Source organism: Felis catus, chromosome X (assembly GCF_018350175.1).
Source record: "Felis catus isolate Fca126 chromosome X, F.catus_Fca126_mat1.0, whole genome shotgun sequence".
In the NCBI taxonomy this organism is placed as follows: domain Eukaryota; kingdom Metazoa; phylum Chordata; class Mammalia; order Carnivora; family Felidae; genus Felis; species Felis catus.
Window position 1 is genome coordinate 7331935 of NC_058386.1, and position 25535 is coordinate 7357469.

General features: G+C 51.3%; 1 protein-coding gene across 4 annotated transcripts in view; it reads left to right on the top strand.

Moving 5' to 3' along the window:
- CLCN4 (chloride voltage-gated channel 4) overlaps positions 1-25142 on the top strand; it is a 63200-nt gene extending 38058 nt beyond the window's left edge. For 3 of the 4 annotated variants that reach the window (XM_019823537.3, XM_011291605.4, XM_019823538.3), the window contains 7 exons: positions 2743-2949; positions 3078-3158; positions 4140-4685; positions 6360-6546; positions 8014-8412; positions 15368-15584; positions 21970-25142. In XM_019823537.3, coding sequence (XP_019679096.1) covers positions 2743-2949; positions 3078-3158; positions 4140-4685; positions 6360-6546; positions 8014-8412; positions 15368-15584; positions 21970-22060 — 1728 coding nt within the window. In that variant the 3' untranslated portion in view covers positions 22061-25142. The remainder of the gene's footprint in view (positions 1-2742; positions 2950-3077; positions 3159-4139; positions 4686-6359; positions 6547-8013; positions 8413-15367; positions 15585-21969) is intronic. The other variant, XR_002152419.3, reaches the window with a different exon arrangement.
- Positions 25143-25535: the final 393 nt, after the last annotated feature.

Below are 25535 nucleotides of genomic sequence, written 5' to 3' on the forward strand. Positions count from 1 at the left end.
AGTGAGATACAAGGCCGCGCGCCCTCATTTTAGCAAAGAGACTAACTGCTCAGAATGGACATTCCTTTGGAAACCTTTTTTGCAATGCAAATGTAGAGAACATTTATTTTGCGTAACACGTGCTCTTGTATAAGGCACATTGAAAAGTGCAGACTAGTTCTTGGGGTTCCGGTGTCCCTCCTTCTCTGCCTGCTTTGTCCGTAGAACCACCGTTGACTCCGGAAGAAATCACGTCCTTTTAAAAGTTGCTTTGAATTGGGGCGCCTGGGTGGCGCAGTCGGTTAAGCGTCCGACTTCAGCCAGGTCACGATCTCGCGGTCCGGGAGTTCGAGCCCCGCGTCGGGCTCTGGGCTGACGGCTCGGAGCCTGGAGCCTGTTTCCGATTCTGTGTCTCCCTCTCTCTCTGCCCCTCCCCCGTTCATGCTCTGTCTCTCTCTGTCCCAAAAAAAAAAAAAAGTTGCTTTGAATTGATGTTTCAGCCCATTGAAAACGCGAACGCGCACACCAACGTTCATTTAGCAGAAAGGTTTTACAGTCAACACCGGCAAGTCCCAGAACCACTGCAGTACATCTCGTTAAAGCCCCACTGGATTCGGTCTCTCTTAATTCATATTAAGCAAGTGATTACCTTTTGGCATTTACTGGGAATGAATTTGCTTTCTTTAGTTCCTAATTTGATCGTGACAATTTTATAAAATCATTTTAGAGAATTACAAAACACCTATTACATTGTTCAATTCACCGCATGTCACGGCTGGCGGAGGCTCAGGTAATTTAGATGCTTGTAATTTTCTAAATGGTGTTACGCTCTTAAACTGTACCCTAGGGTCCAAATCGACATTAACTAACTGACAAAAAATTATAGATAATTTTATTCGAGGCAACACAAAAGGGCAGGACTGCGGCAGGCATAATAAAACATCCCTTAAATAAAGGGATCTGGGATCCCCTGGGCGCGGGCTCACACAGGCCGACCACCACTAGTTAAAGACCACCTTAACCACCGCTAGTCTGTCTGCCATTAGTGAAAGGCTAGTTCAAGAAACACTGTCTGATGGTATCGCCAGAACACCCCGCTTGTGCTTTTTCGGGTGCGTGCTTGAACGCTCGCTCGCTCGGTCTGTCTCCGTGAATTAAGTGTTCCATTCATCCACCTTTAAAATTTTGAGGATTAGCTCACTTCGCACCCCCCCCCCCCATCGCCAAAGGTGACGTGGTGCCAGAGAATGTTTGGGGACCATCCCTTGAATACGGAGAAATGGGCTGCATTTTTGAATCACCCGGGGAGGCTGTAAAAATCCCCAGGCCCAGAATACACCGCAGACCAACTGCATCAAGTCTCCAGGGGGAGAGCCGGTCCTCACTGGTTTCGAGCGCCAAGCTCAAGAAGGACTGTAATAGCTATTTGAGAAATTAATTTCTTGGCATAGCAATGTCCACCAGGAGGCACTTGGAAGATATGCCAATATCCTGACGCTGACAAGAGATAACATTGTCCCGTTATGTATTTATGCGATGGGAAAAACAGAAATTGACCATGGATGTCCTTGGCTGACTCACTTATTGCAGACTTGTGAATTGCCAACTCAGACAGTAAACATTCACTCCATTTCAGCCAGTTGTAGAAGTTGAAGGTAAAAAATTACTTACCCATTGGTGATGCTTCTGGATCCAAAGGATAGGGATTTGGGGTGAGGAGGACTCCAGTATATGAAATTAATCACTGAGATTGGCACCCAGTTGAATTCTAAAAGCGTAAGGCAAACTGCACCTTTAGCAGGAAAGCCATTATTTGGCTTTTATTTGGCCTTTTAAAATGCGGTAGATCTGAAAAAGGAGCAAGATGACTCTACCTGTAGTCCCAGAGTCCTTTTCAGTATGAGGGGGCAGGATTCTATGGAAGGCAAGGAGTCACTCTGAATGTAGTCACCATTACGTCCCCTGGAGACGCGTTATTGGAATGTTGAGCCTCATCTTTTTCTGACATCGTATTAAGAATATTTTCAAACATTCAGAAAAGTTGAAATAATTGGGCAGTAAACCCCCATGCCCCTGGCCTGCTGCAGGGGTTAGCAGACTTTTTCAGTAAAAGGGCAGGGGATCCATATCTTAGGCTTTGTGAACCGAGAGGGAAAATCTAGCAACGGTTGTCAGTAAAAGGTTAGTAGTCTGGTTTACACATTCCATTTAAAAATGTTAAAGCACTCTGGGTTCGTGGGTCATACAAAAATGGGCAGTGCGCTGGATGTAGCCAATGGGCCGCAGTTTGCAGACCCCGACCTATGGTTCAGTTGCCATGTTGTTCTATTTGCTTTGTCACACAGTTAGCCAGCTTTCTGTCTCTTTATCTTGGATGTCCCTCAATAATAAAAGATGAAGAGTTAAAATCGATACCTACATGTCTCTCTTCAACACAACGGGGGATAACGTGAACAGGGTTAAAATGGCGTAAAGAAAATGAGACCCTGATAATCGCTCCTTCAGTTCTCATTATGGTCTCTTATTACTTTAGAAAGTCTCTAGATTTGTTACGCATTGAATGGTTTCAAGTTATCGTTAATAAAAAAAATTATATACTGTTACAAATTCTGTTAATGTGAAATCCTAGCCAAATCCAGAACGAAAGTAGCCTGTCCTCGGTATGATCGCGTGAATCTAGTGGGGGGCAGGGGGGACTTGTCACTTTCCTCGCTGTGGCATTGAAGCGGCTCATTCCACCTCGTTCTCTGTGCTCTGTTTCAGATAAAGACCATTTTGAGCGGCTTCATCATCAGGGGCTACTTGGGGAAGTGGACCCTGCTGATCAAGACCGTCACCCTGGTGCTGGTGGTGTCCTCGGGCCTGAGCCTCGGGAAAGAAGGGCCGCTGGTGCACGTGGCCTGTTGCTGTGGCAACTTCTTCAGCAGCCTTTTCTCCAAGTACAGCAAGAACGAGGGCAAGAGGCGCGAGGTGAGCAGGCTCCCCCCGACCCCCGTCCACGGTGACAGCCTCTTCTGGAGGTCCTGGCCCCGTGTCCCCTGCGCACGCGTGTTTGCACGACAGGTCTCGGGGCCTATGTGGTGCTCTTTGCCTTGCAGGTGCTCTCGGCTGCCGCCGCTGCTGGAGTTTCCGTTGCCTTTGGGGCTCCAATAGGAGGTGTGCTTTTCAGCCTCGAGGAGGTGAGACGGGGCGGGATTTGTGGCCTGAGAGGTCAGGGGCGCGGAGGGCCGGCACGGCAGTAGGCTCTCAGGGCTGTGTTCCAAGGGGTATTGACCGCAGCTCATTAAGAAGCCCCAGTTCTTGCCGCTAAATATGTTTTCAAGTATTAATTTCAGAAATTGCCGGTGTAATTTTTTTTGTTTGTTTGTTTGTTTGAAGTTGGCAGTCTTTCTCATAGCCAACCTAGTGGGGCATTTCTGGTTGTGGCAAGCCGAGTGGATCTATTCCAGGGGTCAGCCAATGTTCTGTGCAAAGGGCCAGAGAGTGACTCTTCTAGGCTTTAGGGGGTCTTACAGTCCCGGCTGGAACCTGTCAGCTTTGTCATTGTAGCGGGGAAGCGGCCGCAGACAGCACTCACGTGAATGGGCATGGCCGCCTTCCAGTAAAACTTGCCTTATGGATGCCCGAGTGTGGATTTTATATGATTTTCACGTGTCACAAAATATTGTTTTTCCTTTTGAATATTTCAGATATCACAAGATGGTTCTCCCCCCTCCCCAACCCCCAACCCCCGCAAGCATTTAAAAATGTGAAAACCATTCTTAACTCCTGTGTCCTACAGGTACATTTGCTGGGCCAGGGTTTTCCAACCGTCGACCTGTTCTGTTGTCTGTAGAGTCAAATCCGGGGCTTTATGTGCCTTTAGGAGGGTCTTGGTGACATAAACAGAAGTATAATGAAATATTTCCATGCCTCGTAAAAAATGGCTCAAACACATCGTGACCAGCATCGGTTCCACTTTAGACACACAGTCCTTTAAATACCTCTGTTGGTGCATCTTGGTCCTAATTGAACCTACTTTGAGGAAGCGAGTACTGCCCATCTTTGGTCTGGGTGTGACCGTGACACTAAGCGCCAGCGGGTGGCTGCGGGTCGGAGGCTGGGGCTTTGCGCAGCCCTTTCTTCAGCCGGTCTCCCAACTTTCTGCTTGTCCGTCCCAGGTCAGTTACTACTTTCCCCTGAAGACCTTGTGGAGGTCCTTTTTCGCGGCCCTGGTGGCGGCCTTCACGCTGCGATCCATCAATCCCTTTGGGAACAGCCGCCTTGTTCTGTTTTACGTGGAGTATCACACGCCCTGGTACATGGCCGAGCTCTTCCCCTTCATCCTGCTCGGGGTCTTTGGGGGCTTGTGGGGAACGCTCTTCATCCGCGGCAACATCGCCTGGTGCAGGAGGCGCAAGACCACCAGGCTGGGCAAGTACCCGGTGCTGGAGGTCATCGTGGTGACCGCCGTCACCGCCATCATCGCCTACCCGAACCCGTACACGCGCCGGAGCACGAGTGAGCTCATTTCCGAGCTGTTCAATGACTGCGGGGCCCTCGAGTCCTCCCAGCTGTGCGACTACATCAACGACCCGAACATGACGCGGCCCGTGGACGACATCCCGGACCGGCCGGCCGGGGTGGGGGTTTACACAGCCATGTGGCAGCTGGCCCTGGCACTGGTCTTCAAAATCGTCATTACCATCTTTACCTTCGGCATGAAGGTGAGTGAACGGGGGAAGGAAGATGTGGGGGCACCTCCTGTCCTTCTGGGGATAGCGCCCTGCTCGCCAAAATGAACTCAGGATGGGGGCGCCTGGGGGGCTCAGTCGGTTAAGGGTCCAACTCTGGACTGTGGCTCAGGTCATGATCTCACCGTTCCTGAGTTCGAGCTCCACACTGATGGCGCAGAGCCTGCTTGGGATCCTCTCTCTCTCTCTCTCTCTCTCTCTCTCTCTGCCCCTCCCCCACTTGTGCGTGCCCTCTCGTACTCTCTCTCTCAAAGTACATAAATAAACTTCAGAAAAAAACCAAAAAAATAAAATCGTGATGGGAAGGGAAAGGGCAACCGACCTTTAGCGACCGTTCTCTCGTGCCGGGCACTTGACGTTCTTTTAATCCATAAGAAGCAATGCTTTTGATAAACCAGCCTGTGAAATAGAGATTTTAATCCCTTTACAAGTGAAGGAGCTAAGGCTCAGAGTATGTCGTTCATACGGAGATGTGGACGGCTCGAGGAATTTTCACAAAACGCACGCTTGTGTCATGAGCACCCAGGACCAGAAGCCAAACGTTTCGAACCCTGCAGAGCCCCTGTAGTGTTCATTACTGTTGCTTTCTGTGTGGGACTTTTAGGATTTGTTTCTTTTTACAAAGTCTAAGAAACTGGGTACTTGAGTGTGTAATGGTCAAATGCGAACCTGAATTTAAGCCTTAAGAACAAGGATGGGTGGACTTTATTAAACGGCCAACTCTCTCTGACGCATTGTCTCCTAGCAAACGGATTATTTGCGTGTCTGAGAAAGACGTTTGCGGCCTCTTCCGGTGCCTGCTGGGAGAAGTCTCCTTGGCATTTACGGGGAGTTAAATGCCTAGGGATCGGGGGCATCTCAGAAAGGAAGTTTCTTCAGGAACATCCCAAACTCGAGAAATCGTACTCGAGGATCCAGACTTACCTGGTGTGTGGGAGGGAGCATCAAGGCGACTCCCGGTCGGGATTGCCAAGCACGCGACGTCTCCGCGAACACGGAGAGTCGGGCGTGTTCTGTTGGCGCGTGTCTGATCACGCGATAAAACGCATTTCCACGCGGCAAAACGTGAAGCACGCTACCACCGACATCTCCCAGTTTACTGCCAGTTTACGTAGTCTGTTTCTTTGCTGCCTTTCACCTGGCTCGGCCCGTGAAAAGCTTCGTAAGGCGCAGGGCAGCTGCTCCGAGCTGCTTTGTGTGACCCGTGAATGGCCGCGCGCCCTTCTTTTCCATTCTCACGCTGGGGCTTGACATTTCGTTTCAAAAGCTAATCTGAATGGCGCGCAACGAGAGAGAGAAAGTGGGGAGTATCTCAAGTGGCCGATGCTCACTTTGAATGTCATTTGCAGCGGGGCTTGTCATTCTTTAATGCGCAGCGGGGGAACCAGGCCCGCTTCCCAGGGAGAGGAGACGCAAGTGTAAAAGTGCGTCCTGTCCCAGTCGCAGTAGCTGGGCCTGACTCAGCGGGTGAAATCGCTCGTCCCGCCTTTTGCCAGCTGACCCCTGTTGGGAAGCGTTGCACCTCCTCTGAAGACTGAGGCAAAATGCAGGCTTGTTGAGGGGGGGAGCGCTCACTGGGAGTGGGGTGTGGACACGCGGACTCCTCCACTCATGCTTCTTTTCCCTGTGTTCCCCCCTCCCCCGGAGATCCCGTCGGGTCTCTTCATCCCCAGTATGGCTGTGGGCGCCATGGCGGGCAGGATGGTGGGAATCGGCGTGGAGCAGCTGGCTTACCATCACCACGACTGGATCGTCTTCAGGAACTGGTGCAGGCCCGGAGCGGACTGCGTCACCCCCGGACTTTACGCAATGGTGGGAGCCGCCGCCTGCCTAGGTACAGCCCCCGGGGGGATGGTGCGGGCTGCACGGAGCGCACGGGCTGCTGTGGCTCCGGGCACCGGCGAGAAGGAAGGCAGGGACTCGAGTGCTGGCATTCTCAGGATAGGCAAGCTCGCGTTGCCGTCACAAGGAAAGCCCCAAATCTCCTTGGCTTAGCGCACCAAGGCGTGTATCTCACTCGTGATGTGCAGTCGACTCTTGAATACTGTGCACGAGTATCCTTTCCTTTCCGTGGTCTATTTAGTGCCATGTTTTGGCGTTTTTATGCTTTCGGTTAATGATTCTGCTGTTTTAAATGGCCTCCAGCCACAGTGCTGTCTGGTGACCCGAAGCACAGGAAGGCTGGGACGTGGCTTGCAGAGAAAATAGGGGTGTGGAGAACTCCCTTCGGGCACGAGTTACGGTGCTCTTGGCCGTGAGTTCAATGTTAACGAGTCATCTACACGTCCTAGATAAGGTGTCTTTAAACAGAAATGCACATAAAATAAGGTTCGGTGTTGATTGGTTCACAAAAATGTTGTGACCAGAAACTCGCAGAAACCTAACCTTACGTTTCCCGTAGGGCAGTGATTGAGTGTTTGCTCATACAGTGTTCGTGGCAACTTTATAGATCATAGCCACCACAAACAGTGAGAATCAACTCTGTGTGTGTGTGTGTGTGTGAGTGTGTGTGTGATGTGACTTATTAGAGGGCTTTTCTCCACTCCCGTCATGCAGGGCCCAGGGTGATGGAGTCTCCATCTGGCAGCTGTACCATCTAGAAGAGTGGTTTTCACCTGGGGGCACCTGTGCCTCTCAGGAGCACTGGACAACGGAGGAGTCCTTTCCGGTTGTCACACCTACGGGGGCGGTGCTACTAGCATCTAGTGGGCGGTGGCCAGGGATGCTGCTAAACATTCCAGAGTACACAGTGCAGCCCCCACATCAAAGAAAGATCCAGCCCCAAGTGTTCCTAGTGCTGAGCTCGAGAAAGCCCAGTGTAAGCTCATTGGGTGATTAGTAGGAGTTGGTATGGAGTCTCCTTTTAAATACCGAGGGACACAGAGTTGGGTCCCTCTCCTGCCTGCAGCTCCTACGAATCTCTACAATTTTCTAGCTCGTGGGGTTCTGGAAGAGAGCCACATTTGCTGTGTCAGAAACCTGCATAGCCCACATAGGATCCCCTCCCCAAAGAGCCAGGCACGTGGTCTTGGGTATACAGACAACCCTGTTGTCCCTCACCGAAGAAAAGCCCCCCCCCCCCCCCGCCCGCCGTCAGAAGTGACTTAGGGCTCCCTGAGGGAAGGCCGCATTTGACAGCCTGGCCTCCATTGCAGAGGCCCGCCATGGGCAACCTGGACGACCGTCTCTTCAGAATAGGTGTCAGGAGCATTTATAGCCAGCTTGTCCATTTCCATAGTTCATGCCCTCGTGAGGGCCCGGAGATGGGCTTTCAGAACTGTACTCCTCTCTTCGGTTGCAGGCGGGGTTACCAGGATGACGGTGTCGTTGGTGGTCATCATGTTTGAATTAACGGGTGGCCTAGAGTACATTGTGCCCTTGATGGCGGCAGCCGTGACCAGCAAGTGGGTGGCCGATGCCTTTGGGAAAGAAGGCATCTACGAGGCTCATATCCACTTAAACGGGTACCCGTTTCTGGACGTGAAGGATGAGTTCACCCATCGCACGCTGGCCACTGACGTCATGCGGCCACGGCGCGGAGAGCCACCTCTGTCCGTGCTCACCCAGGACAGCATGACCGTGGAGGACGTGGAGACGCTCATCAAGGAGACCGACTACAACGGCTTCCCGGTGGTGGTCTCCAGGGACTCCGAGCGCCTCATCGGATTTGCCCAGAGGAGGGAGCTGATTCTTGCAATAAGTGAGTAAAGAGAGGGGAGCTCGTGATGTACTCCGAGGGGAACGGTAGCCTCTGTAGCCCCTGAATTCTCAAAGGAGGTAGAGTGCAGAAGCCAGAGGGCTCGAAGCCAGGGGCTCTGCGCATTTCGCATTCACATCCCCTGGGCATCTGGTGGAAATGCGGATTCCGATTCAGTAGATTCGGGGTGGGGCCCAAGACTCTGCGTATATATTTTTTTAATTTGAGAGAGAGAGAGAGAGAGTGTGCGATCGGGGGAGAGGGGCAGAGGGAGAGAGAGAGAGTGAGGATCCCGGGCAGGCCCCACGCTCAGCACAGAGCCCGACGTGGGCGTGACCTGAGCCGAAATCGAGGGGCGGACGCCCGAGCGACGGAGCCACCCAGGCCCCCCCCGCCACAGCATTTCTCCCAAGCTCCTGGTTAATGCTGATGCTGCTGGTCCTCAGGTCCCACTGGCAGGGACGACGCCTAGGGAGAGACGTGCTTGGCTGGAAAATGAGCGCCGAGTTTGCACGCAGCCGAGGGGCCCACTGCTGCTAGGTGGCCGGCTGCGGCTGCCGCCTCTTTTAGGGAGTTGTCGGGTAGAGCCGGCGAGGATTGAGGTGTGAGGCCCGGCCCGGCCCCGGGCAAGCTGGTCTGGGACACGGGCTTTCAGGCGGGCTTACCGACTTCTGTGGTGAGTTCTTTGTCTCAGACGCCTCCCCCCGCCCCACCGCCGGGCACCACACAAGCCCTTCGCTTTGCTCGGTGGCATTATGTCCCGTCCCATTAGTTCGACACCCTCGTGGGTCAGTTCCCCGTGGTGCTCTTCCTCCCTGTGCGCTAAGTGGACTCTGCTGGGCTGAGGGGCAGGCTGTCGAGTTGGGAGAGGAGCGAGTGGATGACGCCCGGGGTCGGGGCGGGGTGGGGGGGGGCGGTGCCAGAGACCCATAGGTCCGAGAAGCCAGCCTGCGGGCACGTCAGCCTAGGGGTGCCTGCACGGAAAGGGGGGCGGGAGGTAGAAGGATTCCCAAGAGAAAGGTCTGGGTGTGAGGCACGTGGAGACCTAAGAAGGAGGACGGTGAGCTCGGAGGCCCCCTCGGGCTGGGGTCCCACCCGTGGCATGTGGCCAGTACAAGTGCCGTCTGGCTCAGCACGCCTGCTCCCGTGATCTGCTCCTGGTTCCGGCAGCCCACGGTGGGCCCGAGGCACGGCCCCTGTGGACACTTGATGACTTTACCACGTACCCTGTCTTCCAGCGTACCTAAGTTCGCCAGGGGGACTGGCGCGGTCCGGTTGCAGAACGCCCACTGGGAACACACCTCCACCAGATGACCATTTGCTTTTCCCTGCCCTTGGTTAACTATCTCTGTGGCTCCTTTTGAGTTTCCAAAATCTCTTTGTGATGTTAAATAGCTTTTAAAATATCTTTAGGAGCGCCTGGGTGGCCCTGTGGGTTAAGTCAGACTTCAGCTCGTGATCTCAGGGTTCGGGGTCGTGAGTTCGAGTTCCGCATCGGAGTCTGCACTGAGGGCACAGAGCCTGCTTCGGATTCTCTCAGTGCCTCTCCTCCACGTGCACGCGTGTCTTCTCTCTCTCTCAAAAATAAATAAACGTTAAAAAAATAGCTTTAAGGTATCTTCGCCAAAGGCTTTATAAAAATAAGTTTAGATAAGCCGTGTCCTTTAATTTGTGCTTACGTGCTCAGTGATGCTTCTCTTTATTATAGGTCCTGTCGCTTAACAGGTAGGTGCCTTTGGGCGTAAATATTGCCTTATAGATAACGGGATCTGTTTTAAGCTGTAGAAGTAGGGTAGGGTTTGTTTTAAAATAATGTAATCAGCAGCCTTTAAAAATCCATTCAGTCCCTAAAATCTTTTAAGCAAAGGTTGAAATTTAAAAACTAAAGTAATAAATGTCACCGGCCCCATTACCTATTGTGTAGCTCCAGGCACACCTGCTAAGAGACAGCTCACTAATTTCGCTGAAAGCCATTACCGTAATCAAGTGGGAAGCAGTAATTGTCATCAACCGGTTAGAGAAGAAATTTAAGCTTGCCGACGGAGCGCTCTCTTAGAAGCTATGTTTGGAATGTCTGAAGAGGCAGCACGCCGGGTAAATAATACCTGTATGCTTTCAATCAGACCGATAATAGTACAGAAGCTGCTGTTTACATGGTTTGTGGAAAGGTGAGGAGTCCCTGTACTCGGGTGGAGAAATACGTGACCGGTATTTGCAGAATTACGTGACCTTTCATGAAGATAGAAGTATGACTTTAGCATTTCGCTAGCGACTGTCTCATGCCAGTTTCATCTGCAGGGGAATTAGCAGAGATTCTAGGCAGGTAGATCCCAGACAGCCTGTGTAAGAACGCTAACTGAGGCACATGAGGATTTTTCTTACGTATCCTGTTAAAATCATAGCAGCTGCTCACACGAAGCTGAAAACGTTTTGTTATTTTCAGACATCTCTGGAATGCCGAACCATAGCCGTCGTCCTTGTTAAAAGAGCGATTCGTTAGCCCCACGAAGGACACATGGCCCACTTCCCCCATCACATACTGACACATGGGGCCGTGTGTGACCCTCGTTCAAATTCCCAGTAAATGGGACTTTGCCGTTCAGTGCCATTTGCAAATATGAGGCTCTTTCTGTGCTCAGCAGGGCTCAGACTCTTCTAGTCTTGAATTCTGCAATTAGGTGAGGACGGGTTCAGAGAGGACTCAGCGGGAAGCCGCAAAGATGATTAAAGGGATGGAAAGTTGGAGTCACAGGCAAGAGTTAAGGGAATGCTCCTTTTTTTCATCTGGTGGATGATTTAATGATGATTCTCTAGCATGTGGAAGATGCTTGCTTACAGAAAGGGATCTACGGCCAGAACTGAACAAAGTGTCAGATCTGTTGGAAGGGCTATTTAGGGATAAAGCGGTTTCTTCCCGGGAGGGCCGTTGATGATTGGAATAGGCCACGGAGAGCGGCGGTATCATCTGCTTTCTGCTGGGCTTAACACACATGTACAGAGGGACTTCTCCGTGCCGCGGCAAACGGGAACTTACCACAACATCCTCTGCTTTTTCTTCGAGATGGTTCTTTTGCAATCCCATCTTTGTACTGGCCACCACTCCGGTTGCTTTCAGTTTTCCATTTTAGCCTTTCGAGTTAATTACATCTGTCATATGGGAGCATTTTTGATGGACGGGATGGTCGAGTATTATCTCTCTAAAAACATGTTACTCTAAAGTAGAGCTTCTCAACCTTAACACCATTGACATCTGGAGCTGGATCATTCTTTTGTGTGAGGGCTCGTCCTGGGCACCGAGAGACGTTTAGCAGCACCCTTGGTCTCCCATCACTGGGTGCTAGGAGCAACACCATCCCCCAGTTATGAGGACCAAAAATGTCTCCAGATATTTCCAAACGTCCCCTAAGGGTGGGGGCAGCATTGCTCCCCGTTGAGAACCGTTTGCCGTGGAGCCATGATAATAGCCTACTGAACATATGATTATTTCCAGTCTTAAAATTTCTTGGTCTGTCATAGTTTGTGAAATTTACTTTACCAGCACCCTATTTTTTATTTTTTATTTTTTTAAAATGTACATCCAAGTTAGTTAGCATATAGTGCAGTAATGAGTTCAGGAGCAGAATCCAGGGGTTCATCCCCAACGTATAACACCCAGTGCTGATCCCAACAAGCTTTCTCCTCAGTGCCCCTCATCCATTTAGTCCATCCTCCCACCCACAACCCCTCCAGCAACCCTCAGTGTGTTCTCTATATTTAAATGTCTCTCATGGGGGCGCCGGGGTGGCTCAGTCAGTGAAGCGTCCGACTTAGGCTCCGGTCAGGATCTCACAGTTTGTGGGTTCGAGCCCCACATCGCGCTCTGTGCTGACAGCTCAGAGCCTGGAGCCCGCTTCGGATTCTGTGTCTGCCTGCCTCTCTGCCCCTCCCCCACTTGTGCTCTGTGTGTCTCTCTCTCTTTCAAAAATAAACATTAAAAAAGTAAAAAATAAAAGTCTCTTATGTCTTGTCCCCCTCCCTGTTTTTATATTATTTTTGCTTCCCTTCCCTTATGTTCATCTGTTTGGTATCTTAAATTCCACATGATACTTTACCAGCACTCTTATCTGTACTTGGCATTGTCATGGTATTGTCTGCTAGAAAATGGAATGTCAAGTTGAATAGCCTTAGCAAGTACTCACAAAACGTACCTCATTTTTCAGGAGCGGTGGCCGCTGACACTAGTTCTGGTAGAATATACAACAAATCTTCTTTATTAAGAACAGTTTAAGTGATCTTTAAAACAACTAAAAATGGAGTTTATTACATTTTTATTTTTTTATTAAAATTTTTTTAATGTTTATTTATTTTTGAGAGAGAGACAGAGCACGAGCAGGGGAGGGGCAGAGAGAGAGGGAGACACAGAATCGGAAGCAGGCTCCAGGCTCCCAGCTGTCAGCACAGAGCCCGACGCCGGGCTCGAACTCCCGAACCGTGAGATCATGACCCGAGCCTAAGTCAGATGCTCAACTGACTGAGCCGCCCAGACGCCTCTATTACATTTTTATTTTTAAAAGTAATACATACTCATAGAATATTGGGGAAATCAGAAGTAAAAGGGGGGAAAAAAGATACCCACTTTCTCAAGACCATGGAAAGCCATGGTTAATAATGTTTAGTGCATTTCCTTCTTGTCTTTTAGGTCTTTTACATATGTAAACCTGGGGCTTTTTTTGTTTGGTTTGGTTTTGCTTTGTTTTTTTTTTTTTCGACACGAGTCTTCATGGCTCCCTGGGGTCTGGGAGTCTACACTCTTGGTAGCACGGGATCATCCCCTGGGCGGGAAGTTGGTTTAAGCTTTCCCACGGGGACTATTTCTTGTGCACGCGCCATGTACTGGAACAGCTCTGGGAGCCGGCAGGACGGGGATGGCAGTAGCCAGGCTGGGCCCCCTGTGAGCGCACAACGTGAAGTTCGTTGTAGGCATCTTGGTGACCGGTGAAGATTTCTTATCTGAGCCAGGAGTAGATGGCTCCCCCCAGCAGAACGATGCAAAAAGCTTTCTTGCTGGTTCTTCTGTTACTGGCCGGAGCACCCCCGCCCCCAAAGTCTGAGCATTGAGATAAGTCCCGATAACAGAATTCCAGAGTGGCCTGACAGACCCTTCCGGAGAGAGCGGCAGTCGCCACTCTTGGAGTGACAGGGAGCATCGCTCACGTCTCCGGCTCGGACGCCAGCCGACGCCTTTGATTCTCGTTCGTGGGCTTTCCTTCGCAGCACCTCCTACGTGGGATGGGCTGGGTTCTACATGGCGGGCGGACCCGCGTCCGCCAGACGCTTAGGAGACCTACTCACTCATTCATTCGCTTAGTGATGTGTGCGTTTGGCGGATATCTGTTTTGTGCCTGCTGGATACTAGGCATTGTCCAGGCCCTGGGAATGTACTGGTGAGCCAGAAATCACTGAACTAGCTGCTATTAGAATCAGGACTTCTAACCCGATCGGGAGATTCAGAGGAAATCTATAGGGTGGGTATTCATTTCAACGAGTAGACTGGACAACTCACGAAGTCGTATTGGGTTTTTACAAGGGGTTCAGCGAATCACGCATTCAGTTCTCGACTGAGGTTTGTGGCTTGATCCAGTCCTGAGAAGGATCCATCCTCGACCCAGTCAACCTGACTGTTGGAGTCGATGGCATTCTTGTCCCGTGGGCCTTTCAGAGACTTGGTCGGTCTGTGAAAGTGAGCCCGAGTCTGTGCTGACCGTTGTATCCTCACCTTAGTGCCTCCGGCCGGAACCATCTTGATGGAGGAGAGAAAGGTGCGGTGTGCGTGATGTGACATCATGTGCCGGCATTTGCCCAGGGGGCCCTCTGTTCCTCTTTTAAACAGAGACCCCTTTTCAAACTCAGCCTGACCCCGAATGCTGCCAGTTTTCCATTAGAGTACTCTTGCAATAAATGGCCTGAGAGCAGGCAGTTAGAATTTTATTTTTCAAAGAACAATATAGGTGAATAGTAGTCTTTGAGAAGGCAAGAAATGTATTATCGAAACCAGGATCCATTTTGAGGCAGGCCTCACACTACATTTTTCCTAACCTTTTCCCATGAACCAAAAGAAAGATTAAAATTCCAACAGAAGGAAAATCGCCTTGGAGAAATATCTTGAGACCGATGGATTTATTTCATGTGTGACTTAAAACAGCCTGGGCTTCTAGTACTGCAGAAAGCTGTGCTTCTAATGAGTTCCTGGTACCCTGCTTTTCCTCAGCTGGCTTTTGCGCGGCCTTGCCTACAGATAGAAAGAGGCTAATTGTTACCATCACAGTGTTACTATCTTTCTTTGAGGAATCCCCAACACGGTCTATTTTTAAGAGAGGAGATCCGAGAGGTGGGGGGAAGGTGGCTTTTCTGGGGTTATTTCTTTGGTCCCAAGGGTCATATTTGGGATTGAGCTGCATTTCTGGGCTGGGAGCCTAGGATGGTCCTGTGGTTTTTGTTCCTCTCAGGATTCATAATGCCACTTGGGCCAGTTAAAAGTTAGTTTGTAAGAAAAAAACCCCAACTTGTTAGGGTCGTTGGGCAGCTCAGCAAGGCCTCTTGTCACGTCCAACCTGGGCCCATGATGAGGTGAGGGACTGTTAGGAAAGCCAGGGTGGAGGGCCCTGGAGGCCGGGAGGAGGCAGCACGTTCTCCCCAAGAAGCCACCCTGCTCAAGCCCGCGTGTCGAGACTTTGGCAGTGAACGATCAGGTCACAGCGTGGGGATCCTCGTAGGGCACTCGCTTCAGAGAGATACCGATTTTACAGATGTTTGGCTGCAGCCCCTCATTAGGAATGTGGCGTTCGCCCTCTGAACCCCTTCCCTGGGGGGGTGTAGGATGTGGATGGAGGGCAGACGTGTGTCGGTGCGGGTGCGGGGCCGACAGAGTTGCTAAGCACGGGCCCTCGTGTGGCTTATCGTTCCCGCTCGCCCATTGCAGAGAACGCCAGACAGAGGCAGGAGGGCATCGTGAGCAACTCCATCATGTACTTCACCGAGGAGCCGCCCGAGCTGCCGGCCAACAGCCCGCACCCCCTGAAGCTGCGGCGCGTCCTAAACCTCAGCCCGTTCACGGTCACGGACCATACCCCCATGGAGACGGTGGTGGACATCTTCCGGAAACTGGGGCTCCGGCAGTGCCTGGTGACGCGCAGCGGGTGAGTGGCCGGACAGGCGCGGACGGGCTGTGTGCTGGGGCCGCACTCTGAGAACAAGAGGAATGAGACACGGCCACGGCCGTGCAGGGCCTCGAGGTTGCCCGGGGCGGACGGGTACTTGGGACAGGGCATCGGGAAGCTGCGGTGAGCTAGCGTGCCGAGCAGGACCTGACCGTGACCGGGAGCTTTGGGAGCTTGGCGTGGGGCCCGGGAAGGTGCGAGAGGCTTGGGGGCGGGGGCGGGGGGGGGGCCGTCTGGCCTGAGGCTGAAGGTCGGTCAGAAGGGGGAGGAGCGCATTCCTCGCAGCCCAGGCCCCCCGTGCAGGGAGCTACGAAGCACGGGCTGATGAGAAAAACAGGGTTGTGTGTGCAACACGCCACGGTGGCGCGTGCGCACGCACACACGATGGGAACCTGCTAAAAAAAAAGTAGCACGGCTTTTGCACGTTAGATGGTCAGGAAAACACAAATACTACAACAACGGTAGCACTTTACCTTGAAGACGACTTGAAGTTGTTTTGTAGAGGTAGGTGTCGTGAGGGCTGCAGCTTGCGAGCTCTGTACAGTCGAACCTTGCACGACACCGGACGGGGGGCGCCAAATTCCCTCGCGGTCAGAGATCACGTAGAACTTTAGAATCCCCAGAACCGTAGCTGCCGAGAGCCTGCCGTTGACCCGAAGCCACACCGATAACGTAAACAGTCGATTAACACGTTATTTTGTCTGTTCTATGTATTATATACCGTGTTCTTACGGTAAGTAAGCCAGAGAAAGCGTCAGTAAGAAAATTCTAGGGAAGAGACCCTACGTTTATAGTACCGTACTGTACTTCTTGAAACAAATCCGCATATAAGTGGACCTCAGCAGCCCAAACCCGTGTCGTTCAAGGGTGGGCTGTGTTCCTGTGCCCCTGGCTTCAGCTGGGTGCAGTTTTCTGCACGCACCTGGAACGTGTCCCGGATGAAATCACCCACATGCAAATGTGGAGTTCACATCGTGCTCAAATTGCTCAAATTGTTCCCTAATATAGCAGTCTGTTCAAAACAACCTCGCGTTTTCACAACAACGGTTACTGTAGAGCTGAGAGATTTGGCGGCCCCGTGGCATCGTCTCTGCCGCGGCGGAGGCGTACCTCTTGCTTTGTGTAACCGCAGACCGGGAAACTGGCATTTCGAAGATCAAAGGTTCATGATGGCGGGAGAGGTGCGGCGCCTCGAGGGCCATTCTTTGGGCTCCGCGGTGCTCCCTGAATCCCATGGCTTCAGCAGCTTCGGTGGGGGACGAGATTGGCTGAGTGAGGGTGGCCTGGAGCATAGGGTCGGCTGCCCGGCTTATTCCTCTGTAGACTGAGAAGAGCCGGGGCATGGGTCCTGGAGACTCCGGCCCCTAAGTGCACTCGGGGCCTTAACTCCCTAACGTAGTTTACGTTGCAGAGCCCATGCTCCAGTTTGACGCGACGGTTCTAGACCAGGGCGATTTTGCTCCCCCCCTAAGATTTTGGGTGTCACAACTGGACAGGGGATGCTCCTGGCATTTAGTGGGTAGAGGCATGGGACGGCCCCCGTTGCAACAAAGAGTCACTGGCCCAAAATGTCACCAGCCTTGGAATTGAGTGACCGGGGACTAGATGCCTGGGAATAGCCACGTGAGTGCTCCTGGTTCCCTCGTTTCCTTCCTGCTGTCCCGGCCACAGCAGCGTCGGGCTGTACGAGGGGCCGTATGTGCGCACTGACCCCGAGAATTCCCAGCCCACGCGACGAGCGTCCTCAGCTCTGGCTGCAGCCAGGGTGGGTGTCTTGCACACAGGAGGGACGATCAGTAAGGAATAAATACACGTTTAGGGCTAGAGATCACTTCCGCTGGTGTATTTGAAAGGAACTCGGTGGATCGCAGAATCCCCCTGGGGATTCAAGCTCCAGGTTAAACCGGGAGTGTTGGGTCCACTGCAGTGACTGATCCCTTAGGTCTGGGAGGGGCCTGCGAATATATATTTCTAGCAAGCTCCCCGGTGCTGCTGCCGGTCAGGACTCCACTTTGCAAAACCCTGAAGCCCATCTACATACTTGAATTTCTAGTGCTCGGCATAAATACCACTGTGATCACCCGCCGCGTCTCAAGTGCATAGCAGTTTCTCTTTTCCTTTAAAATAATAATCCAATGTCAGTTATCGTGGAATTTCCAGTTCTGGCAGGAAATTCTGCCCTTAACGCCCGCTCACACCTCACGCAGCCCCATGAGGTTTTCCTGTGAAGATCTGGGTGCCGAAATTGGCTCCGAATGTTCTGCGAGAAAACAAAATCGCACTCTCTCTCGCTCTACATATTTTAAACAAACACAGATGCTGATACGTTACTGCTGGCAAGGGATCCTTGTTTGCGGGCCTTTCATCTCCTCGGGCTTTCCGCCAGGACAGGCATGTCTTGAGCCAGCTTGCGTTTTTGATGTATTCCGTCACCATGTGCCTTCCCTGCTCGCGGGGAGAGCCCCAGCTCGCCCTGTCGACCTGCATCGTCTGCAGGATTTCTCGGGGCCTGGGGGTCCAAGGTAGTCTTGAAACCAGACCAGGAACCACCGAAGTCTTTGTCCCCAGAATGCCCGAGTCTGGGAACTTCCGGTGGCAGAGACTGCATTTGGGTGGGGTCTTCCCCCCAGAGGATATCGAAAGGGAAGGCGGGCAGGGGACGTTGTGTCCACCTTCCCTGAGTCTGCTAGGCGGGCCCCCGGGACTTGGACGGATGGCCTTCTCAGAAGAGCCTGGCTGCCCTCATCTCATACGTTCACGGTCACAGATTGGCCACTCCCCAAAGGGGCTGGAAGTTTGAACACTTGATTTTAGCCAAATAGGACATTTCACGCCACTAATGATCTCCGCCGGGTTTGATGTTGCCTGCTTCTTGTAGATGTTGAGCTTTCTTCTTTCGCAGCGATTACCGTTGCAGGCCAAGGCACCATTTATGCCTGAGGCCGAGGCAGCTCCTGAAGTCACATGTCCCCGGGAGTGTTGTGAGCAGCTTGACTTGGAGGTGCTGTAGTTACAGAGCTTTAAGGGGAGGCTGCCTGGACCGCTCCCCGGTGAAGGTGGGGCAACAGAACCAGGCCTCGGGGATAAGGGAGGGGCGCGCAGAATAGAATCCCTATCGCTCTGCAAACAGGAGCAGGTCAAACTTTTTCAAAGCAACACTGCCTTAATCACCATCTTACTGAACATCTGTTTGAGACCCGGAGAAAGCTTAAGAGGTATCTAAAAACTAATAGAGCCGCGGAGTTTGTCATCTACTAGGGAATGTGGACACACTCCAGTTCAGGTGGTACTACCCAGGTGTTCTAGAGAGGAATGTCCTGAGCCAGGCTTTCAAGTAGAAAACGTCCGAGGACAGGGGCGTCCGGGGGGCTCAGTCGGTTGAGCGTCCGACTTCGGCTCAGGTCACGATCTCGCGGTTCGTGGCGTCGAGCCCCGCGTCGGGCTCTGGGCTGACAGCTCGGAGCCTGGATCCGGCTTCGGATTCTGTGTCTCCCTCTCTCTCTGCTCCTTCCCGACTTGTGCTCTCTCTCTGTCTCTCAAAAATGAATAAATGTTAAGGAAAAAAAAGAAAGAAAACGTCCGAGGACAAAAGAGCGGTGTCGGTTGAGAGACGGTCTGCTTGGCGATCGCCAGCGGCAGAGCCCTCCCTGCCTCACGCAGACGGACGAGCGCCCTGTCGGCGCCCTGTCTCTGCGGACCCGACTGCTCACACCCCTCCCGTTTGTCTTCCCACCACACCTCTGCTAGTGCGATTGTAGGCATAAGCTGCTCGCCTGTTTCCTGTCCCTTTTTGATTTTAAATGCAATGGAAGAACGGCTGGGGACTGAATTGTATCCCCCCGGATTCCTATGTTGAAGCCCTAACCTGCAGCATGACCGTGTTTGGAGATGGAGTCCTTAAGAGGTAAGGGTGAGTGAGGGCGCGAGGCCGGGGCCCTAATCTGATAAGACTGGCGTCCTTAGAAGAAGAGGAAGAGGCAGCAGGGCTGTGAGGACACGGCAGGAAGGTGGCTGTCTGCAAGCCAAGGAGAGAGGCCTCTGGAGACCCCAAACCTGCCACCACCTTGACCCGGGCCTTCTAGTCTTGGGAACCGGGCGGCTTTAGTAGAACAGCATCTTGCTTTACTGCGTTCTGATAAATTTTAGAAATGTATTTCAGGTCATCTCTGAGCTCAGTTGAAGCCAAGTGACTCTAAACAGCTGGGACAGAAAACAATTCCCGGCTTCATCCTTCTTCACCAGCACCCCTCTCCCTTCAGGCAACCACGTTTCTCCCACAAGGGTGTTTTCTTTAATTAATGGACTATTTTTTTTGTTACATTTATTTATTTTTTGAGAGACAGTGAGACAGAGCGTGAGCGGGGGAGGGACAGAGAGAGAGGGAGACACGGAATGTGAAGCAGGAAGCAGGCTCTAGGCTCCGGGCTGTCAGCACAGAGCCCGATGCAGTGCTTGAACTCACGAACGGTGACATCATGACCTGAGCTGAAATCAAGAGTAGTATGCTTAACTGACTGAGTTAGATGCCCCCAGAAAATTATTTTTGTTTTTTTATTTCAAAATTTTTTTAATGTTTATTTAGTTTGGAGAAAGAGAAGACAGACTGTGAGCCGGGGAGGGGCACAGAGAGAGAGGCGGGGGGGGGGGGGGAACACAGAGTCTGAAGCAGGGTCCAGGCTCTGAGCTGTCAGCACAGAGCCTGACGCGGGGCTCGAACCCACGAACCACGAAATCATGACCTGAGCCGAAGTTGGATGCTCAACCGACTGAGCCACCCAGGCGCCCCTAATTAACAGACTATTTTTTATTAGAGCAGTTTTGGGTTTACAGAAAAACTGAGCATAAAGTACACAGTTCTCATATATCCTCTCATTCCTTTAATTTCCCTTGTTAATGTCTTGCACTTGTTACGTTTGTTGCCTCCCATGACCTGATATTGACGCGTTAACTAAGGTCTGTAGTTTAGGGCTCACCCTTGCTGGTGTACATTCTGTGCGTTCTGATCAATGGAGAATGACATGTATCTTTTATGACATGTATCTTTATAGTGTCGTACAGGGTAGTTTCACTGCCCTGAAAGTCCTCTGTGCTCCTCCTCTTCATCCCTCCTTCCTTCCCTCTAAGCCCTGGCAACTGCTGATCTCTTTACTGTCTCCATAGTTTTGACTTTTCCAGACTGTCATCGAGTTGGAATCGCACAGTATGTAGCCTTTTCAGACTGGCTTCTTTCATTTAGTGATGTGCCTTTAAAGTTCTTCTATGGCTTTTCATGGCTTGACAGATCATTTTTTTTCAGCGCTGAATAATACCCCACTGTCTGGATGGACCACGGTTTATGTATCCATCACCTTGAGGAGGCCATCTTGGGTGCTTCCGAGATTTGGCAGTTGCGAATCAAGCATACATCTTCTTTTTTTTTTTTTTTTAAGCATTTCTTAAAGTTTATCTATTTTTGAGAGAGAGAGAGAGAGAGCGAGCACAAGCGGGGAGGGGCAGAGAGAAAGAGGGAGACCCATAATCCGCAGCAGGCTCCAGACTCTGAGCTGTCAGCACAGATCCTGACGTGGGGCTGGAACTCACAAACGGTGAGATCATGACCTGAGCTGAAGTTGGGTGCTTAACCGACTGAGCCACCCAGGTGCCCCACAAGCATACATCTTCTAAGAGTTAAGGAAATTCTTTTATATAACCAACTAAACCATAATTATACAAGATGAACAGTAACTCAGTATATCATTCAATATCCAATTCATATCAGATTTCAATCCAGAATTCCTTCAAGCTTCACACATTGCATATGGTTATTTTTCCTCTTTAGTCTTTAGTCTAGAACAGTCTCTTGTCTCTTTTTGTTTGTTATTTATAACGTAGATGTTTTTTTTTTGAAGAATCCAAATCAGCAGTCTCACATTCTGACTCTGTTTGATTGCTTCCTCACGGTTTGATTTGGTATAAGTAGTTTCTGGCGACATGCCACCGTAGATGACGTCATAATGTCAGCTTTTCCAGCCTTGTGGATGATAAGCTCTATCTCATGAGGTGGTGGTGGCTGGAGCCCTCCATTATAAAGAGACATTTTGCTCTGTGTACGTCATCTGTGGATGGATGCTTTTGGGAATTTTTTGTTTTCCAGTGACCATTTGCTGAGTGGTTTTGGAGTCCATCGACAATGGGCGTCGATCGGGGCATCTCTCCTCTCTACCTACGTGCCATTGGCCAGAGCTCACCCAGTTGTCCCCACCCAACTGAAGGGGAGCTGGGAAGTGTCTCTGTGTGTCCAAGTGGCAAAGTCACTGGGGTTTAGGACATGCGTGGGTCAATATTGTAAGGCTGACCTCTTTTCTGTATTTTGTTTCTTCTCCAGGAGACTTCTTGGCATCATCACGAAAAAGGATGTTTTGAGACATATGGCCCAGATGGCAAACCAGGACCCTGAATCCATCATGTTTAATTAGAAACAAGGTGGCATTTATTTTGAGAGAAACACAACTGTGTCATTTTAAAAGAAATAAACAAATGATATGTTATTATCCTAATGAACGATTATACGCTAGGGGCAGTGGAAACAAAAGCTTTGTTTGAACGAAAGGAGGATAAAACCTGGTGTGTGTGTGTGTGTGTGTGTTTTTAAAGACATCCACGAGTAGGCATTTTATAGCTTTAACCCCTTACGAGTTTCCAGCTGTGTTTCTTAATGAGTTTATTAACTGCCGTGGGAGCATGTGGGTGGGTGTAAACGATGTGGTTTGTACAAGGACACAGAACACAAATGCTGAGTCAAGAAACGCTTGCCCCTTCTGTTTAAGGCTGTTTGGGAAGCTTTGAGTCTAAGAGGCCAAGGGGTATTGGCCTGTCAGCATCTTTATTTATTGGTTCCCGAAGTGTTGCTGCTATTTTACTGAATTGGATTAAAGATGTTTGCACTTACTTTGTCGGAAAAGAAAAAGAAATTAAATTCGAGCCGAGTGAAAGCTGCACGAGTGCCAGTGGGCTCACTCGTGACCATCCCGTTGTCTTGCTCCTGCTCTCATCCGCCTGTGCACCAACATCCGGGGCTTCTGCTCCGCTGACTGTGAGAAACCCTTTCTCGGTGCAACACCAGCATCTCGGGACCACACCGTGAACTCACTGCTCGAGCGTTTAGTGCTACGCGTGTTTCCTCCCGCACGAAGGGACCCGCCGCGATTTTGAGGGTATACGCACCTGCTCATGGTTTCGCGTCCCTGTTGTATGTACCTCACTTGTCGATCGCCGTGGCCTGTGCATTCTTAAATATTGATCAGTCCGGCACTTTCCACGGGCCATATCCTGTATGCTGCCAGCTTGCCGTAAGCGTGCTTCAATTTCCAGATAGCGTACGTGAGAGTCAAAGCCGGCCACCCAGTGTTACTACTTATTTTTCCTCTCAGCTCTTATTAAATACGGCTGCAGGGAGGGTGAGGCATACGAAGTCTCAGTGGGAACTCCTCCAAATGGATTGCGAGAGAAATGCTAAATTGATTCTAAATCTGTTCCATTATCTTCTCTGTAGGATGCATAACGTCCGGCTCTAATGTCTGAGCGCGCGCTTTCATGCTCGCAGTCAAAGCACAGAAGGGCAGAGTTAAATTGGAGACCGCCACTTGGAGCACTGGGCACCTTCGTGTTGAACTTAACGGTGCATTTGTCCCTTTAGTCGGGACTCGGCTCTTTTCTGTGAGAAGGAACCGACCTGCGGTTCCGGTCCGGTGTGAGTACGTCCGCCCCCGGGAGCCTATCACGTGTGTCCCCGCTTCCCCCTTTCTCACCGAGTGGCCCGCGCCCTTTGCGATCTCGGTCTCGGATACTGACGTGCCAGGTGTGTGTCTGGCGGCCAGAGAGAAATCCCACGAACAGTGATGAGCTGAACGAGAAACCGGGGGTCGGGCACTCTCGCGTGTCTCCACATTACCACCCAGCAGCCGTACGCTTTGCTATTGTTGTCTGCCGTCCTTCGTCCTCTGGCTTGTAGCCTCAGAGTCACAGGCCGGGCTCTCTGTTACCCGGCTGCCGGCCAGGCCGTCGGCTTCCTAGGCACGAAGCGGGAGGAGGAGACACGTAGCAAGGTGCGATGCCTGTGCCCAGGAAGCAGAACTTGCCCACAGGTGCCCAGCTGATGTCCATTGGCTGGACTTTGGTCCCGTGACTCCCCCTGGCTGCACGTGAGTGTGGGAAGGAGAAGTTTTAGTGAGGCCTGGTACTCTCTGAATGAACTTTGGATTCTTCTAACAAGGAAGAGGGACTGGTCCTTGGGAGGGAAGACTGTCCCCTGGATTGGATGCCATCATCATGTCTCTGTTGGTGTCCTCCCTGTCCTCCTTACTCTCTTTCCTGCCACACCCTCCAGACATTCTCCTCCTCACCGAGCGGTTCCCCACCCCGTCTCTCAGATCTGACCTAGAACTCCCAATCGGAAGCCATCATTTCTCAGCCCTCGTAAAAATGCTCATCTTGTATAAAAACCTAGCGACTAGCGGGTTTCTGTGAAACTTCTGGTTGATACAAGAAAATGTACTGCTGTGTCCTCTGGGTTCAAAAAAGTGAAGTCAGATCGTGCTGACAAACACTGGAAAATTTGTTTCTGTGATCGCTTGGCCCCCTCCAGAATGATATCAAATAGCCACTTCAGTGTGGAAACACTGGTCAGTACTAGAGAATTTGATCTTGGTGTCCCGTTCACGGCACGTTAAGTGTCGAGTCACAGATCCCAATATTAGTGTTGTTACTGGGGTTTCCATGGAGCGTGTGCAAGTGAAGCTGGGTTCTCCTGGACTTGAAATCCTACGAGGTCTTAAAGATTGCTTCATGTAGTTCCCGCTAACTCCCGCGTGGCCTCCCGAAAGAGTGTTAGTCACAGCCTGGATTTGTATAATCCAGAAAGCCCCTTCAGCTAAAACAGGGAGCTTCAAAAGGGAACACGAAACCGTGAACGGATAGCCAAAGGGCAGTGAAACCACAGAACTTCTTCCTCCTCCAGATGAGGCCATAGAGGAATGAAGGGATAGTTTACTCCAGGCCAAGGTCACCAAGCCGGGGGGTGGGGGGGGGTGGGGGTTGTGCTCTGTCCTCCTCCCAGGCCTTAGTGTAGAAGAGGTCTGCAAATTCACGGCAGACAGTTGGGAGTGTTACTTTGACGCAAATAGCCTTGTTTTCCTTCATGAGTTGAACCTCTAATTTGTCGTGGGGTTCAGGCTCTTGGCAACAGAAGGCCATGGTCAGACAGGCAGGTGAAGGTCAAGGGTGGGAGAGTTTGCAGCGGGACTGCCAGAGCTGGTTGCCTTCCTCCCGTGGAGCCCGAAGTCCCCTGTGCGGTCCACTCGCCTGCTGGCCCCGGGCTCTCACACATACTCCAGGGGGAGCAGGCTTCCGAGCTGTTTGTCGGTCTTTCTTGTAAAAGTACACGGGTCGGGATTCTGAAGGGATTTGCTGTAGCCAAATGTAGAACCTTGTCTATCTGGCGATCTGATGAGCGGGAAGAGTACAGCTGGGATGTGGAAGTAAAATAAACATTTCTCAGAACGGTGTGTTTGTTTCTTTTTCCAGAACCAAACCCTTTAGACTTCTGTAGAACTTTCTGGATCCTTTCTGAAGCAGTGTTTTATGTAAAGAAACCTAAATGCGGGACAGAAACGGAGTTCTCTAACAGAGCACATCAACCTATTTCTTGCTCCCCCTCTCTACTAGTAAGGAAACGGGTTGTAGAAGGACAGACATCATAAAGAACATCCCGAGAGGGACACACGGATTTCTTGCGTGTTTCGGTGCACCCCCGGGAATGCGGGTGCGTGGGTGGCATTTATGGAAAGGTAAATGTGTTAGAAGCAATCAATACTCGGTGTTCGCTGTTCCTCAGAACCAGGCCAGCTCAACTTCCTCTGTTTGGTACTCCCCAAAGACCTTACAAAGGAGAAG